At 37.0% G+C, this 18,383-nt stretch overlaps 1 protein-coding gene across 4 annotated transcripts in view; it reads left to right on the top strand.

Moving 5' to 3' along the window:
* The window catches only part of LOC306798550 (dystonin-like), a 283,743-nt gene extending 267,803 nt beyond the window's left edge, over positions 1–15,940 (top strand). For 2 of the 4 annotated variants that reach the window (XM_079298670.1, XM_079298671.1), the window contains 12 exons: positions 345–533; positions 1,165–1,294; positions 2,126–2,289; positions 2,645–2,807; positions 4,283–4,437; positions 4,594–4,668; positions 5,514–5,531; positions 8,474–8,591; positions 10,835–11,034; positions 11,478–11,588; positions 14,256–14,379; positions 15,535–15,940. In XM_079298670.1, the coding sequence (XP_079154796.1) occupies positions 345–533; positions 1,165–1,294; positions 2,126–2,289; positions 2,645–2,807; positions 4,283–4,437; positions 4,594–4,668; positions 5,514–5,531; positions 8,474–8,591; positions 10,835–11,034; positions 11,478–11,588; positions 14,256–14,379; positions 15,535–15,800 (1,713 nt within the window). In that variant the 3' untranslated portion in view covers positions 15,801–15,940. Of the gene's footprint in view, positions 1–344; positions 534–1,164; positions 1,295–2,125; positions 2,290–2,644; positions 2,808–4,282; positions 4,438–4,593; positions 4,669–5,513; positions 5,532–8,473; positions 8,592–10,000; positions 10,070–10,834; positions 11,035–11,477; positions 11,589–14,255; positions 14,380–15,534 lie in introns of all 4 variants that reach the window. The other 2 variants (XM_079298669.1, XM_079298672.1) reach the window with 2 other exon arrangements.
* The last annotated feature ends 2,443 nt before the right edge of the window (positions 15,941–18,383 follow it).

Below are 18,383 nucleotides of genomic sequence, written 5' to 3'. Positions count from 1 at the left end.
AAACAAAATACTGGTGATAACAAAATATGGCTTCGGGAGTGCCCAGGAAGAAAACTGACACCAAATCCTGTGTGATTCACTAACGCACATATATCTGAATATATGAATATCTGTGAAGAATATCTGTGGAATAAGAATGAATATCTGTGGAAGAAATATGTTGGACTAGGCATTCTAGTTACCTAGCTACTGTTAGTGATCAGCCTCTACATGTAACATCTTTGATATTCGAACATCAGTAGGCCTAAGAAGTAGCTCTGGGTTTACAGTTAGCAGAACAATTTTAAGTACATTGTGAAGAGTTTTAAATGTGCAGATACTCATGTATTGGTTCTTTTGTCAAGGTCTTAGCATGGGCTAAACAGCATCAACAGAGACTGGCAGGAGCTCTGGCTGGGCTTATTGCTAACCAGGAGCTGCTGGAAGCCTTGCTGTCCTGGTTGCAGTGGGCAGAGACTACACTAACTGAAAAAGATAAAGAGGTTATCCCCCAGGAGATTGAGGAAGTTAAAGCGCTTATAGCCGAGCATCAGGTAAGGATTATGAAGTGGCATGTGTCACTCACATGGGCTCACATCTCAGCTAGGCTGCACAATCAAGTGTACAACTCCTTTGCTAGTTTTTCTTATAATAATGAAATACAAGCAAGGATAATACTAGGAATAGAAGAAAACCCACATGAAATGTATGATAGTGCTGCCACCTTAGATCTAGTGCTGCAGTGTGGTTTTACTGATCAAATATCAAAACTAGGTTTATGAAATGCCAGAGAGAGCTGCTGGTGTAGTGAATACTCATAGACTTAGCCCACTTTACACACCAGAGCTGTCTCACTTCTGGGAACTGCAGCCTGAACAGCAGGGTCTTGGAGGCAAAATTCTGTTCTATATCATCTCACTACATACAGTTAATAAAGGAGTTTGACAGATTGGTTTTTAGATTTAGCCTTCTTTTAACAGCCAGGCCATAGTGATCTTAAAAGCTTATGCTGCTGATTTTTCTTATCTACAAAACATTTATCTATGTCTATATTGTGAGGCTAGCATTGTAAGTATCTTTTTGTGCATTTCTTTTTGACTTTGGTGTTTTGCTATTGTGTATGGTTTTCATCCCTCTGGTTACTTTTGTGTATTGTTAGTTAAGATCCCCTCTATCTGATTGCAGACATTCATGGAAGAAATGACCAGAAAACAGCCTGATGTGGATAAAGTTACAAAGACCTATAAAAGGAAAGCACTTGAACCCTCTCCAGTACAATCTCATATTCCTGTCCTTGATAAGGGGAGAGCAGGAAGTAAGTAACAGCATGTTTTGGGGTGTGTCACACATACCATTTCTCTATCTATAAAGTTTACAGATTGCTAAGAATCTAGTAGGTTTGATTAACTTCTGGTGAAAAAGGGTAAAATTCTCTTGGCTGTCTTTCCTAATTATCTCTCATTTTTTATAAATTGTGAGGAAATTTCTCAGAGCAGACATTTTTTACATTTTGTCCTCAACTTCATGAATAGCTATTTTTAAAGTGTGCAGCCTTTCCTGTGCTCTTAAACTTCCAAGAGCAAGTGCATGCTGAGTCTTTGCAAATCTTCCATTATCTGAAAGTGCAGACAACTTCAGAGAGAGATATAGAGACAAAATCGTGCTCTTACTGTCTTTTAAAATTATATTAATCCAGTTAGAAGTGTATTCAGTGAAGCTGAATGGAAAGTGAATCATCAAATGAGGAAATTGCTTTTTGTATTTTTAGATATACTTACCCATTGTATTTTATACTTACCCATACACAGAACCTGCTTCTAAAATGAGGTTGTTTACTTTGCAACTCTGAGAGATTTACAAAGATTTAAACTGTGCAGCTTGACTAGTGGAGCCCTCCCCAGCTGCTTCTGGCCAGTGGAGCCCTCACTGTCTGCTTCTGGATAGATGAAAGAGACTGTAACCACCACTGGGTTGTTCCCCAGCAATGGCAAAAAAAAAAAAAAAAAGAAAAATCTTACTATATGGAATCATCTTGGGGTATGGCCTTCTTATTTGGGACAGGATTAGGAAGGTCAAGTGCATTTCATGTGAACATTTGTTTTGTTTGAAGTGGGTGAGCCCTGTGCATTTTATCATGTTTTAACAGGAAAACGTTCCCCAACACCAGGCATTTATCCATCAACAGCCCAGGCACAAATTGAAACCAAGAATCCACGGGTAAACCTTTTAGTCAGCAAATGGCAGCAAGTTTGGCTTCTGGCCTTGGAAAGAAGGAGAAAACTTAATGATGCTTTGGACAGACTTGAAGAGGTCAGAAAAGCACTGCACAGAATATATATACTTTTTGCATAATTTTCTTTATCCTGGATTAAATTCCAATACTGTGAACAACTTCCATATTTGTTGTATTATATTGTATGGCGCAGCTAACTGAAAACACTGTGATACATGTGCTTTAATGTGCTTTAGAAGCTATCATTTTAAATGAGGATAATTTTAAAATGTAATTTGAGAAATTTATAATCTAGAAATTTGAGATATTTAAAATGCTCACTTAGGTCCTCAAAGAATCAATTCTTCAACAAAATGCAGGTGGTATCTATTGCATTGATGTTCTAGATTGATGGAGTTCAGCTGAAAAAAGTTCTTTCTGTTTTTTATTAAGCTGAGAGAATTTGCCAACTTTGATTTTGATATTTGGAGGAAAAAGTACATGCGATGGATGAACCACAAGAAGTCTCGTGTGATGGATTTCTTTAGGAGGATTGATAAAGATCAGGATGGAAAGATTACAAGACAGGAATTTATTGATGGAATTCTTTCTTCAAGTAAGTTTTAACTTTAATGTAATGTTGAACTTGGAACAAACATTCATGAGGTCTTATTGTCTAGATAGTGTGACCTATGCATTTATTGTGTTAGAAGGTCAAATATTTCCTTTTTGAATTTATTATTATTACCTTATGCCTATTTTACTTGAAAATATTTCTAGATTCTAGAAACTCTTTCTAATTATTTTGCATTGTGAACCAGGTTACAGATGTCACATTTATATTATTGTGTAATTAGTAGTTTGCTGGTTTACTCAACTCAGATTGTCATTCCTATAGTACACTAGTTACTTCAAAATTACTTTTTGATTGATTACTCATAATAGTAAAAAGTACCTTATGTAACCTATGGATGGTTTTCAAAACCAGTTCATAGGATCATATGATTTTAATTAAAGAACTTGCATGGAGTAGTTTCAATTATAGAAGGAAGCTGTGTAGTTTTTGAAACCAGTGTTTTCAAGAGCCATGACAATATTCATATACCTATATAATAAGGCTTAAGATTCCAAGCAATCAAACTAGAAAGGAATTTTCCTAGCTTTCCTGGTGGATTGGTATTCCTTAGGTATGGTGGTAATGTAAGTCTTCAACATCATATGTGTGATCATACTTCCTTTTGGGAACAGGCTCCTAACAGATAAGGACTTAATACTTAATCCTTTATCTTCACATTATGGAGACTTCTGCTTTGAACAATAATGATTCATTTGGAATTGGGCTGTTTCTAGCATTTCATTTTAGTGTTACTCAACAGGGAAATACTGTACTCTGTATATTTTCCCTCTGCTTTAGGAAATGCAGTAAAAGGTCACTATATGTGACTATTGCTGTTTTGCTAGAATTAATAAAAATTAATAAAAAACCTAATTACCACCAAGAGGTTAAATAGTTTACTATTTTAACTCGGTATCAATTTATCATGAGCACCAACCACTCCTGATATAATCCCTGTTCACTACATTGAAATTTTCTTTGACCATTTCATTGAGAATCTCTGTGTGGGTTAATACTGTGCTGCTGTGAACTTGATCTGAAGAAGGACATGAAACACCATGCATGGATCTGCATTGAGAAGGCTTTGCATTCCAGATTTAGCCAGCACAGAAATGATTGCTTGACTTTTCCTCACTAACTATTTATCTTATTAATTTCTGGTATTTTATGCACTTGGAAGGTCAAAATGTTAACATCCCCCCCTTCAACATGTTTTTCAGTTTAATCTGTGCCCTTGCTTTTATCTGTCTTCAAGCCACACTATGGTACGCATTTTAATCCAATATCTGGGTAATACTGGAGATCCAGATTGGGTTTTTTTTAGAAATATTCCTTCACTTGTTTGAATGTCCTTATTTTTTGATAAGCACTATCTGTCATCAAATGCCCAATTACCTTCTGATATTTATAAAGCCTTTCATTGTAATGGGAATGAAAAGGAAAAAAAAAATTGTGGTTTTGTCTTTGTCCTGCAGAGTTCCCTACCAGCCGACTTGAGATGAGTGCTGTTGCAGATATTTTTGATAGAGATGGTGATGGATATATTGACTACTATGAATTTGTAGCAGCTCTTCATCCAAACAAGGATGCATACAAGCCTCTCACAGATGCAGACAAAATTGAGGATGAGGTACGTTCTCATCTAAGGTTGCATTCTGTTCTACTGGAGTCATATTCTAAAATAATTCACTCTATTTTCACTCCTGTTTAATTTGAAGCTTACTAGGTACAGAAATCATTAGAAATGTGATATTTAAAGTAATTACCCTGTTGTGGTTTTTTGCAGGTTACAAGGCAGGTAGCGAAATGTAAATGTGCAAAACGGTTTCAAGTGGAACAGATTGGGGATAACAAGTACAGAGTAAGTCTTTCAAGAACCTCAGTTCTTTCAGCTTTCTTCATGTGACATGATTTACACAAGGAATTAGGCTATATAAATTCACAAGAATCTTGTATTGTATATCTTGTATACAATTATGCATTTTCTTTAAGATTGTCTAAAATTTTTTTTTCTTGTTAGAACATATAGACTAAAAATATGGAAAATTACTGATGCTTGTATTTATTTTCACTTAAATTACTGAAGCTGTTTTCAGTCATAGGAATTTTTAAGAGCTAACTGCACACATCTGTACACACGCATACATACATACAATATATCCTCAAAAGCTGGTCCTTCTTCCTGGATACCTTAAGTGTTTAAAACATAGCTGATTTGCTATTAGTTTCATAAAAACAGTGACTCATATTTTCTTATGGTATTGTCTTGTACTCTTCAACTAAGTGTATTCAATTATTTTTGCACTCTTTTATCATTTTACTGGAACACACATACTAACACAAAAGTGTTAGATACCTGCAGAATTATTCTAGATCACAGAAAAGTAAATATCACACAGTAGAGAAAGATCTGCTACCCCTGGATTCAATAACCAGAACAATTTGAGGTAAAATATGCAGTATTTGGCTAAGAGAGATTAATAAGTACTTGTAGATTTTAAAAGACCACAGAAACAGCAATGGGAAGGAAATGAAGCCTTGAATATTTTCCAATATTCAGTCTTTGGATGGCTAGCTACCTGTTCATCTCTCAAGTAGATACTTTGTTTAGAATGTCTGATGTGTTAGTTTGCATGTGTTCTAGGTCATGTAGAGAATTTCCTGTAAACTAATCGTGTCTTTCTTCCATTTTTCATTTCTTATCAGTTCTTCCTGGGAAATCAGGTATAAACCAGTGGAATGTGTTATGAAGTTTATTTTTTCCTTTTTTTTTTTCTCTCTTTTTTTAAAATTTTTTTTTAATTTTTTCTAACGCATAGTGATTTAAGCTTGCAATGGTCAGTCTTCTTGCCATCCTTTAATTTTCAGCTAATTCATTGCTGGTCAGCTGTGGTATTTCTTTAAATGCTGTGGAGCATTCCTTGTCTCAGGATCCCTTGTCTACACTCCCTCACCTGCTTTCCTTTGGTCATTTTCCTCATTAAGGAGATTACTTTTAAAGGAACCAGATAATGGTCAGCAGCAATTCCATAGTGAAAAATCTTGAGCATTTAAACTGCAGTTGTAGATATAACAATTATCCAATCAGATTTATAATTGAATCCTTCAAAATTCTGTAATATCTTTTTTAGCCTTCTTGATTGAAGGCTAATCGTGGCAAACAGATCACAGTGTCTTATCACTTATTTATTGCAAATTGCACAAAAAATACTTTCATCTTTGCAAAGAAAAAGGTACAGTGTACACAATCAAGCAAACTGATTAAGAATCTAGGTATAGTTATTATTTTATGTACTAACACAGTGAATCTTTAAATATATATTTTAGAAATAGGCTAAATAGGTGTTCCCATTTAGACTAATCCCTCTCTCCAAGTGTTTTCAAGGATCTATGGCAAGTCTGTGATGTACTGCAGCTGTGTTTAACAATCCTTTGTGTCAGCTGAGTCACTGGTAAGTTCTCCTCTGGAGGAAACACTACTCAGTGCTTACTGCTGTGCAACACACTGACACACAGCTTCCTGAAGTGCTAAATCATATCTGCCCAGTAAGAATAGGATCACCTTAGCAAACCAGATATCAGATATTGTTAGTCTTAGTCTTTTCAAAAGGCAATAAGGGATATAATCCAATCTGGAAAAAATCAGCAGCAATAGCCATTTTAAATCTCAAGATGTTGAAAATGTGGGTGCACTCTTGTTTACTCGCAGAGCCTGTTGAACTATAGAAGAAAGAAAAGAACAGTGGATAATCTTGCCATGTGCCTCAAGCAAAATATCTAAGCAATAATTTAAAATATTTTCCACATACAGAACATGTCTCTTTTTGAAAGAACTGTTTGAAATTATGTTAATCCTCTTATCTGTCATCTGTACTCTCAGATCTGAGAAACATAGAGCATTTCTTGAGAAACTCTTACTGATGCAGAACGGCACCTACGGGCTATTGTCAAAAACAGGCCTTTTGTAGCTTAAACTCCATTATGTTAAATACTGCTTAAAGAGAGTTGGTATCCAGGCTATTTTAGGAAGGAAATAGTTACCATAAGAGAAGTTACCATAAGAAGAAATGCTGTCATATATAGATAGATACTATGGTATTACTGTGTTACTTGCCAGCCCCACGTTCTGAATCAACCTCAGCTAGGTGGGTAGTTTCCAAAGCACACTGTATTTGTACCCTTGGTGTAGTTGCTTGATGGGGTCTAACTGACTAATTAGGCTGTGATGGAGGAAAAAAGTAAAGAAAATAAGAAAGATACTATCTTCAGAATCACTAGAAAAAAATTTTGGTAGGAACAAGCCAATAAAAATAAACAGCATTAGTTTGGATGCCTTAAAAAAAAAAAAAAATTGATCTACCTATATAAAATAGTTCTTTGTTTGGCACATATTGAATGCATTATTAAAAAACTCTTACAAATAATGCTCTTGTGCATTTTTACTTACTTATAACAAATACAGTTTATTATTGAATTAAGAAGCAAGCTTTGCTTTTGTTTGGTTCCTAAAAGTAATATTCCTTTAAACTTATTCTCTCTTCTTGGCTTGAATAGTACCAAACAACTAAAGTAATCTAACGAGTAGGGATCACGTTTGTTGTGTGGTTTGTTCAGTCCCCTCACTGAAACAAGTAGGTACAGCTGAATTATGGCCAGCCTTCTCCAGGGGTCAGAGATTGTCCCAAAGAGGGGCATTCAACTCCCGTTGCTTTTACTGAGGGCTCTGCATGCTTGTGTGAGGTTGCACTGCACTTGGCCTGGTGAGCTGGTATCAAAATATTTTAGTACTGCTGGCTCAAAAGGACTGAATTCTTCTGGTTAGTTTTCTTGAGATTGTGAGGTCCACATTTTGGTCATGCTTTCTTTGTTCTGAATTTGAGTGAAGGTACTGCGTTCAAGTTTTGTTACAAAGGTGTCAAGAGTAAAATATGCATTAGGCCTGGCTATCAACCCAAAGGAAGAATGGACTCGTACAGGAACTTAGTGTGAAACAGATTGTTGTGCATCCCTGAGTTGTGAAGAACTTTGATGTATAGACAAAGGAATGACAAATATAATGATAGTTATTAATCATTCATTACTTCTTTAGTGTTCCCTTCCCCACATGCACCTTGCTGTAGGTAAGCAGTGTTGGCACTGTAGTGCCATGCCTGGAAATATTCCCATAGATGAGGCAATTGATACAACTGTGAACTCATAACTCATTGAATTTCCAGATTATACTGATTGTTTGAAGTGATGCTGCCTTCCTTTCAGCTGACAACATTAAAAATCAAGACTGTTGCAGAAGAGTATTTGCTTAAGATTTTATCAGTGAAATAATGCAAATAGGTCTTCATTAATTTGCACAAAAACAGACTGTAACCAATTAAATAATGTATCACTAATTTTGCTTCTTTTATGACCTCAGATATTTGAGAATCAAGCATAAAATTAAACCTGAGTTTCTTTCTTACCATCCTGCCATCTTCTTTTGATTAATGCAGTGCCATCTGATTTGAAATCTTAACAGCTTTAATAATCTGCATAAACAAATTGATTTTTTTAAGCATTTACTAATAATATCAAAATAAACTTTTCTAAATGTCTGATTCTTTTAATTTATCAGTGTTGAACTGCATCTGAATGCCTGAAAACCTCAGACTGTCATTTGATTTTTATTGCAGTTTGGTGACTCTCAACAACTGCGCCTTGTTCGTATCCTAAGAAGTACGGTCATGGTCCGTGTTGGAGGTGGCTGGATGGCACTGGATGAGTTCCTAGTGAAAAATGATCCTTGCCGTGGTATGTAACAGAGCTGTTAAAGACTTGCAACATATTATCCAGATGCAGTCACCATTCATTGTCTCAAGATGGAGATTGAGTTGTACAAAATGCCAGTTGTTGTAAACATCATCTCACTAAATGTCACATTTTTTGTGAACTTTGAATCACACGGTTGAGATCCTCTTCAGTTGCACTGACGTATGTCTGGAAAAACTGTGGTGTCTTCTGCACAGTTCCTTCAGTGTTATAGTGGTGTAAGTAAGAACTGAACTTAGCCCAGATAGACTTCATGGCATGTAAGTGGCTTGTATGACTTGGCAGAAATAGCACACAGAAGTGTCCAATAAAACTGTCTCAGCAACACAATAAGTCAAAATAAGGCAATTGAACTGATGAGTAACAGTACCACCACAAAAACCTCTAGCCAGTGACTGTTCCCAGTCTTCCAGTCTACCTTTGTAACCTTGTCTTTTCCTTGGCATCTTCCCCAGAAGCTCTCTGTAGAGCCCTGAGCCCTATAGAAAGCAGTGGAAAATGTTCTGGTCCGGAGGACGCTGTGCTATGGGGAGCAGGGAGTGCTCTATCACTGAGCCCTCCAGGGCATTGCATCAGATGGGCTGTGTTCTCAGTACACTATAGACAATAGTGAGGACTGTAATAAGGAATTCTAGTAAATTAATTGGATAATATTAAAGTATTGTATCTTTCAGTGTCAACCTAGGAATGAATTGTAACAGTCTAACCACCAATAGGCTTGAGAAAAATGTTTGGGGTACAACAGAACTAACCAAGTTAACTCTTCAATGAAGCCAGATCTTCTGAGGCACATTTTATTTTCTACTCTTCCCCACCTTTGAAGAACAGAAGTAGAAAGGAACCAAAGAAGGACCCTTTTTCTTGGGTATATGTGAGCAGATGTTAACACAGTGGGTCTAAAGAATACATGTAAGAATACTCTGTAAGATCAACATCACTGGACGTTGTGCATTGGTACCTAATCTTTGTCTGGTTGCAGTCAGTGATGTTCAAAACTTTCCTAAACCACTTCACCTGGCAAATTTGCATTTCCACCAAGTGTTCCTCATGTATTCAGATGAATCGCGTTGCAAAGAGCTGTTGTCAAAACAGCTTTACAAGTACTGCACCTAGTCATGTAAAACCACTCTAGCTTCTTTATGTCAGCAGATAAATACCGCTGCTACACAAGAAAACTTGGGACTGTAGCCGAGTCTGCCCAAACACCGTTTCCTTTTTGCCTAGGAGAGCTTTGAGAACTCACCTCAGAGCACTTAGGGACAGCTTTTGCTCAAGTCCTGTCTTTTGGCCTGGTGCTCCAAGTCTCTTGCATATGCAGCTGCTGTACTTGATTTCTTCTCCTGCTAACGATTTTCTTTAATGTGACCCATGTCCTGTGTCATTTTTTCTAGTTCATCATCACGGGAGTAAAATGTTACGTTCGGAATCAAACTCTTCAATTACCACTCAGCCTACTATAGGTTGGCAAACCCCTCTCTTTGTCTCCTTCTCCTCTTCTTCTCTCTCTTCATTTCCTTCCTGCTTTTTTAATATATATTTATATACTTTTAACTATATGCTTCACCCATCATCCTTAGCTTAACATGTTCCTACATGGGCTGGTGCTTTGCAAGCTAATTTTTTTGACACGCTTGAAGAGTGTTTCAAAAACAATTGTCATTCACACTGACACAGTTAAATGCTAACATGTCTTGCATTTATTCATGCAGAACATTCTCTCATATGTGTGTTTGTATGTGTGTGTGAGTGCTTAGCCACCAATTACCTCATCCTAGTTTGGGTTCTGTGTTCATCATTGCATGTTGCCAAACTACATAACTTCATAGTTTCGAATAAATATATTTGCTGCTTTCCTGTAATTTGTATTTAGCTGTTTCTTCTAGAACAACCAAGCAAGTATTATTTATTATGAATAGCTGTAGAGTTAGCAAAACTGCCCATCAGGTTGTGTCTATGTATTAATAGATGATTGATTAACAATGATTTAGCACGTTGAGCATTCCATTATCACGCTGACTTCCTTTGACAGTGGTTCATTCCTGCTGGCATAAAGTATTAGAATAAGTGAGTCCTGCACATAACTCTTCTGTGTCCAAAATAAATGCATTACACAGTAATGCATTTTATTTATTGTTAAAATGTGTTGGAGTTGGCATGGCAAAAAGGGCAATAAACAGCCTTGCGACAGCTTTCATATCTGAATCATTGAACACCTTTATTTGCAGCTAAAGGGAGGACAAACGTGGAGCTGCGTGAAAAATTCATTTTGGCAGATGGTGCCAGCCAGAGCATGGCAGCTTTCCGACCAAGGGGCCGTAGATCACGACCCTCTTCAAGAGGTGCCTCTCCCAACAGATCTACTTCTCTGTCAAGTCAAGCTGGCCAGGCAGCTGCCCCACAAGCTGTTACGACAAGTACACCGAAGGTAAGGAGAAACGTACAAAACTGCACTGCTTAAATGGGATATAGATTGAATTTTGGATTTTCCCTCGCTCCAGTAATATTGGTGCTTTCCCTAGCTCATGGAGAAAAAGTATCTCCATTTTATTTCATAGTCTGGGGTGGATCTGAGAAGTATTTTCAATGTGTTTTCTCAACTGTTTGTTTGCGACATGGCAGTAGAATTTCTGCATTTATGGAGCCACATGAACTAACCGGCAGTTTGGGAACTGTTCTGAAAGATCGGCAAACCTCTTCATTTCATTTGAAAAATAAATTCTGCCATCTCTTCATTTTAGAACGTTTGTCATTAACTTTTTCTGCTTAGATGTTATTTCTGTTGAGATTTTGAAAGCCCAGGTATCCTTCTCCATGAAGTTGTTTTCCTCTACTCTCCTTCATCTTTTGATTTACCATTGTTTCATACAGACACCACATCATTTAACACGCAACTATGGTAAACCATGGTTGACAAACAGCAAAACATCAACTCCTTCTAAGCCATCAGAATCCTCAGACTATCAAGGGTCATCTGCAGAGGTACAGTAAGGACAGAAATTCTAGTCTAATGACTTCCTTCACTAAAACTGTCACTTCACTAACAGCCACTAGAGTTTCAGTGCTTGTGAGCTGCAACATCCTGTGTATATTAATGCATTGTCTTTATTTTTGACTTGGTCAAATTATTTCTTACTTTTTCCCCCAAGTTCGTTTTTTTATATGTTTTATTTTTCATGTTTTTCAATTTTAGAAAAATACATCCTCAATGACCTAATGTTTAAAGTTCAAATGGTTAATAAATCATGAAAGTATGGAATGAAATGTTTGAATAAATGTGGAAAAGTACTTTAAAGAAAATAAAACTTTCAATATACTTTGCAGATTTCTTTCATAAAATTGTTTACTTTGAATTCATTAAGTACTGCAATGTTTCTGAACTGCAGGCATGAGATAAATAAATCACGATCTCTAGTGCAAAACCACTAAATAAAGAAATACCCAATCGCTGTGAAGAAGATGGCACAGAAGTCTGGCAGTGATATATAAATCTTTACAACAACTGAAAGTTTTGTTTAGGGGGATAGTGACCAATCATTGCTCTAATAGGATAGGTATTTGATGACTTAACAGGAAACTAGCATAGCTCCCATGGAAATTGCTAGTATTGCAATTAGGATTGTGCTAGCAATTAAGCTGTATGACCAAAATTTGAAGGGGCTTGGAGCCAAAGTGTTTACTCTAATGTAATTACAGTCAGTGAAAAGATTGCAGCTGGATCAGGCTGCACACTGATGTGCCATTTGTGGGAGTTACTCTTGCCCTGGCTTGGATGGATCACCTGGAGAGGAGAAGCTTGTGCTACCACCCCCTCTGTTGTATCTGCTTTCCACAAATCTGCACTTTGATGCCTATTGCTCTTCATGTGACACCTTCTGGTGTGAAGTTTCCATAACCTCAGCATGGCTTTGCTCAAAGATGCAAACAAACTTCTTCCTCCTTCCTTCTGAGCGTGTTGTGCACACTGCAGGTGTGTCTGTGGGTACAGCACTGCAAGCACACAGAGCTATGGCTTAGAATGATTAACAGCACAAAGTTTAGTCAGTTGTCAGTTTCTAATATATTCCTGTATTTTCTTTCATCTCTTAGCTGGTAACTGCAGTGAAAGATTAATTGATGGTACATTAAAAGGTTTATGGAAATGGAAAGGTGTTGTTTTCATTGAATTACAATGACAGGAAAGCAGCTGGCCTGATTTCATATGGGGGCACTGTATTTCTTATCTGTTCTTCCAACTGCCAGTAGTTTCAGTGAGTTTATTTTATATAAACCAGTGTGGGTTAAGATTACAAATGGAATGGTTAGAGTGGGGTAGGTCAGTGAATTTCTAAAGCATTCTGCAGCATTTACCACCCAGGAGACAGGTTATTCATTTTATATGTAAAACTGCATTTGGGCTTAGGGCAAAACTGAAGAACAGGCTAGTTTTAATTTTTGCACTGGTGATTGTGTCCTAATGCCTTGCCCAGTGTGCAGCAGCTTCAGTGGAAGTAACAGTGTTCCCTTTCTCCTTACCCTCCCAAGCAGTGCCTGTATAGCAGAGGTTCCCAGGGCATGGCTACCTGTATATCAAGCACTGTACTTGGTTTTAGTGACAGTTAAATACTGTGACCTGCCCTGTCAGAGCCAGCAGATTGCTCTGTAGCATCTCAGCATTCTTGTTCAGAAGTTCCAGAAGCAGCCTGAACAGACAAGCTCCTGCCAGGCCTCTGCTCTGTTCTTAGCTCAAGGTACTTCTCTGGATCTTGGTTTTCAGTACCTAACTCTACCTATAACTTCATGGGGATCAATAGCACAGAATGCAGGATCCTGGGATCCAGCCACTCCACAAACTGCATTCCTCACTGCACTGTTTGTTCTTATTTTTGAATACTTATGTAGTATTTTTGTGTTAATTTAATTACTGTGAATATGGTAGTTTTTCCTCTTATTTGCATACACCTCTTGTTTAGTGAGTGATGTTCATTTTGAGATCTGATGATTAAATTTTTGTAGCTGTGAAAGAAATTTTCTTATTTGGGGTAGATTGTAAATGAAGACTCATTTCAGAAATTAGAAAGCAGGCAGGGTAAGACTGTGTAGTAGAGACACTGTAAGGCAGTATATTGACAACTGGAACTTTTAAAATTAGTCCTATTTCTAAGCTATTTCTTTTGTTTTTTCTTGTTTTGGCTTGGGTTTTTTTCCCTCCTAGCAGAAGGTTTCTGAAATTTGGGAGCCTTGTTTCAATTTTAAAAATATTTTCATCACCTGTAACTACAGCCAGAATGGTGGAAAGTCAAGCTATGCAGACATAAAATCTCAGTATGTACCATCAACTAATCTTACCTGCTTGACTAATTATTAGAAGGTAGCTTTTTTCTTTTCTTCATATGCATTGCAATACACACAAAGATGCTAAATGTATGCAGACTGGTAAAATGATTTTTTGTTCTTGTTGTTGTTTTACATTTGGACTGCTTCAAATGCAAACTGCAAAGAAACATTCTAAACTTCACATTATGAATTATGCCCATAATGGCTCAGACCAGTATTTCAGATTCACAGTGAATGTTGTTATGACAATCATATTCTAAGCTATGTAGTCCCTAGTACCAGTCCTTATCTTCAGTTTTAAAAGACTTTTTTGTTGTGTTTTGGTTTGCATAGGGAACACCAATTCAAGGAAGTAAACTCAGGCTGCCAGGGTATCTATCAGGGAAGGGTTTCCACTCAGGAGAAGACAGTGGCATCCTGTCAACAGCAGCTACCAGAGTCAGAGCTCAGTTTGCAGGTAAGTGTCTTGACTTCAGAGATTGATCTGCCACTTGCTTTGTTTTCCACCTGAACACTTAAGGTTACATTAGGGCTCAGGGCAGATGTCAGAAGAGTGTGAAGAAATAAAAGTTGTACTGTCTGCCCATTGCTGAGGGTGCACATAATCAGGCCCTCCATTCACATGGGATGTGCAAATTCAGGACTGCAATCTCCTTGACAGTGGTACCTCCAATGTATCTGCCTAAGGAACTGGCATTTACTCAGAGGGTCCAGTTCTTCACAGTATTCAAGTTATTCTCAATTGTGATGGAGCAAAGGAGTCAGTTAGTCGTGACTGTCCATTTCTTTTGGAAGAATTGCAGGGAGCAGCTGTAGATTACCTTATTAATGGAATATCCCACAGAGATTTTTAAGCAGTATATGAAAATAGAAAGCAGTGAAGCTGTGCTTTTTAACACAGTGATCTTCGTAAATACAGGGAACCAGATTTGTGAAGATCAAAAATACTTAACAAGTAATTGGAAAGTTATTAAAAACCACATTAATTGTTTTCTGTTTAAGATTCTTTGTTGGTTTTTTTTCTTCATGGCACATTGTCTGGGCAGACTTTTACTTAGCAGGCTTGCTGAAAGCTCATCTTCTCAGCCCTTTGTTGGGCAAGATATGTACTTTGCCCTTGCTTAGTTGCAGCTTTCACCTGTATGATTTTAATTTTTTCTTTTTTTTTTTAAGAAGAGGAGTAACACATTTAAATATTGGGCTGTTTATTTGCATTTCCAAGATGCCTATACTTGGAAATCATGAATGCATGAAGAGACCAGATACTGATTTATTTTTTTTCCCCCAACTGATAGCTGAGAAAATGACAGGAAAAGGAAAGGCTTTGGCTGTTGAATGAAGGTGCAATGCATGTCTAGGAAGTCAAGAAAAGCTGCCAGGATAATGTATTTTTAATGAGACATGCTAGTGATGGATTAAGTATTTGTCAGCATTTAATCTTGCATTTCCTTTTCTTTAGTGTGAGACACAGCATCATTTAGCTTGCCTGGCAGAGGTCTAAAGTTTAGTTCGTGCAACAAAGAATTTTTGGGGTTGCCAAAGACCTGGGAAAGACCCACACAGGTTTTCCATCCTTACCTTTAATTCTGGTGGTTATCTTCTCTCTTTCTAGAAACCAGAAGAACTCCAAGCAGACCAGGCAGCCGAGCAGGAAGCAAGGCTGGCAGCAGGTCAAGCAGCCGCCGAGGCAGTGACGCGTCTGACTTTGACATTTCAGAAATCCAGTCTGTGTGCTCAGATATGTCAGAGACTGTTCCTGCTGCGAGCAGGCCGACACCCCGAGCAGGTTCTCGGCCAGGATCCGCCAAGCCTTCCAAAATTCCAACTCCCCAGAGAAGGCCACTAGCCAGCAAATTGGACAAGTCCTTGAAGAGATAATATGATTGGCTCCATAAAGGTCTTATCCTTTTGCATTAAATATTTAAGTTCATAAGATGTAAAATATTATGTAGAAATTACTGTGAAATATCGCAAGAGGTGGATTTTTAATTCTGCAGATGGCCTTATTTGTGTATTTGTCTTCTTATTTTATGTGTATAATTTTTGTCAGATTCTTTTTTGTTTTGCCATATCCTGTGAGAAGGGGAAGAGTTCTAATGTAAACTAACAGTTGTACACAGTAACATGTAGAAAGTACACTAAAAATAATTGCCGAATGTACAGTGTACTGAATGTACAGTAAGTCTCTGCAACCTCAGTGAAAAAGGCCTATCACTATGTCATTAGTTAACAGTAAAGGATACCTCATGATTTTTCTTTAAAAAAGAAAAAGAGAATACTGAAAGCCAAAAGACACAATTACACATTTTGAGCTAACTAAACAAACACTAAACGATCTACGTCAAACTACTAAGGAATACAAACACACGTTCACAGGACCCTTATTTATACAGCATCTCTCAGAGAACTCACAAAGTTAATTAAGCACTTGCCAATAATATAATACTCCAATACCTTGCAGCATATCTGTGCCATTGCTTTCAATGAGGCCAGACACATTCTGGATATCTGAACTATTATTCTGTAAGAATATCAATATAAAGTGCATTCATGTAAATGTGAGGTTTTCTTTTGCTTGAGTGGATGGTAGCACTGTATCATTGAACTCATTTTGTATCAAAGCAATTTTGCTTGCAGAAAGCTCAGAAATAAACATGTCCCTTAACTTTATTTCTATTGTATTTCTTATTTCACAGGAAGGTAATTTTTTGTGTTATGTTTTAGAGCATATGCCATTTCAGATGACCAATAATTACCATAGGCTTTAATGTTATTTCCCATTATCAGCTATCTGATTTTGGTTAGCTACTGTATTTGTTTAATAAAACACTAAATTGCACATATCAGAGTATATGAAATTATATGTAATTATTGTGTGTCGACAGTTACTTTCTCCATATTAAACTGTGTCATTTGTATACCATGTATGAAAGGCATTCTCTTGCTCTGTTAGTCAGTGAAACATTCTAGCCATTCATGGATTCATTGAAAGGATAGCTAATAGTTCAATTTCACTGGAAAGAAAGGTGCAGCTTCAAATGGGAGTGCTGTAGCATGGCTGGATAGATGCTGTGGTAAGTAGTGACAATCCCTAGAATGTTCAAATGCGCTTTGGTAATATCAGAAAGACTTGGGTGGGATTTCCCTATGTGAACAAAATAATACTCAAAAGATAATTGAATCATTCATAATCCACTTGTATCAGGATTCCCTTCTTCTACAACACAGAGTTGTACAAAGGTTTGTAGAAGGCCATGATCAACTGGTCCTACCTCTTTTTGGAATCAGCACAAGTGTTTACTGATTACTGAAGCATCAGTCTCTGCTGCACTATTTTATCTTTCCATTTTTTCACCTCTCCTGTTGCTTCTATTCATCCAGTGATTGCTTTCCTAGAACATTAAAAGAGGTCAGAATTACATTGGTGTTTTTTTAAACCCCAAACACCCTTTGATAGTTTCCAACATTTACACGTGATAGCTGTAGTATCTGTACTTGTAAGCAGGAGAAGGGAAAAGGATAGAATTTAGGCACTTACATGGATAAATTGACTGAAAGAGATGGTGGTGCCCAGTGGGATATTCCTAGGGCATTTTTTTAACCACAGGACTGATGTTCAATGATGTAGGGAGGACAAATCTAACTGCTTTGCAGTTAGTTCAGTACCTTGAATGCCAAGAGCAACCCACCTATACAGAAGCTAGTGCTGGCACCTACTTAAAACACCTATATTGCAGTCTTAGCTCAAATATATTTTTAATGCTTCATTAATAATGCCACTTTATTAAATTTTTGTATGACTACATTGTAACTTTATAGAAATATTAGAGGGATGAGCAGCCTCTGAGAAATCCAATGCCAGCTAACACCCAAAGACAAAGTAGATGACTGTGACTTGCTAGTGATTGCAAAATAGGGGAGGATGGGACTGGTAAAGTGAGAGAGTTCATTTATTGGCTGGAGAGAACCATCTAGTGTCAGAAACCAAATTAACAGTAAATTAAATAGGACTGGGAATTCAGTTAAAAAGCCTAAATCTGTCTCCAGATGTTATACCTTATTAACTTTTTCCAAAATTTAACTGCTTTAGGTTGATACTAAGAGACTTTTCAAATTCTGTTGCCTGTGATACCAAGTTCATACTGACATGTCTGAAAATAAACAATAGATGCTCTATACTTCTGTGACCCAAGGATGAAGCTGCAGAATTTCATGGAAAAGGCATGTTGTGAACATATGGATAAGTGATAGGCAGATCAGTTTTAATGAACTATTTTTGTAAAGAAAGTAGTGGTATTCAATTTCCATCTTTCTGTTAAAGTTAAAAAAGTTAAAAAGAATTTCTTCTTTGATATCAGCATAAATGGGAGATAAAAAAATCAACCCTACAGGTACATCCCCACCTTATTCAGTTGCATGAGTTTTTATGTAACCTAATCATTGGAGATGCATTTTTCACCT

The sequence above is a fragment of the Erithacus rubecula genome (assembly GCF_903797595.1).
Source record: "Erithacus rubecula genome assembly, chromosome: 2".
In the NCBI taxonomy this organism is placed as follows: Eukaryota; Metazoa; Chordata; class Aves; order Passeriformes; family Muscicapidae; genus Erithacus; species Erithacus rubecula.
This window is presented reverse-complemented; position numbering and strand designations above follow the sequence as displayed.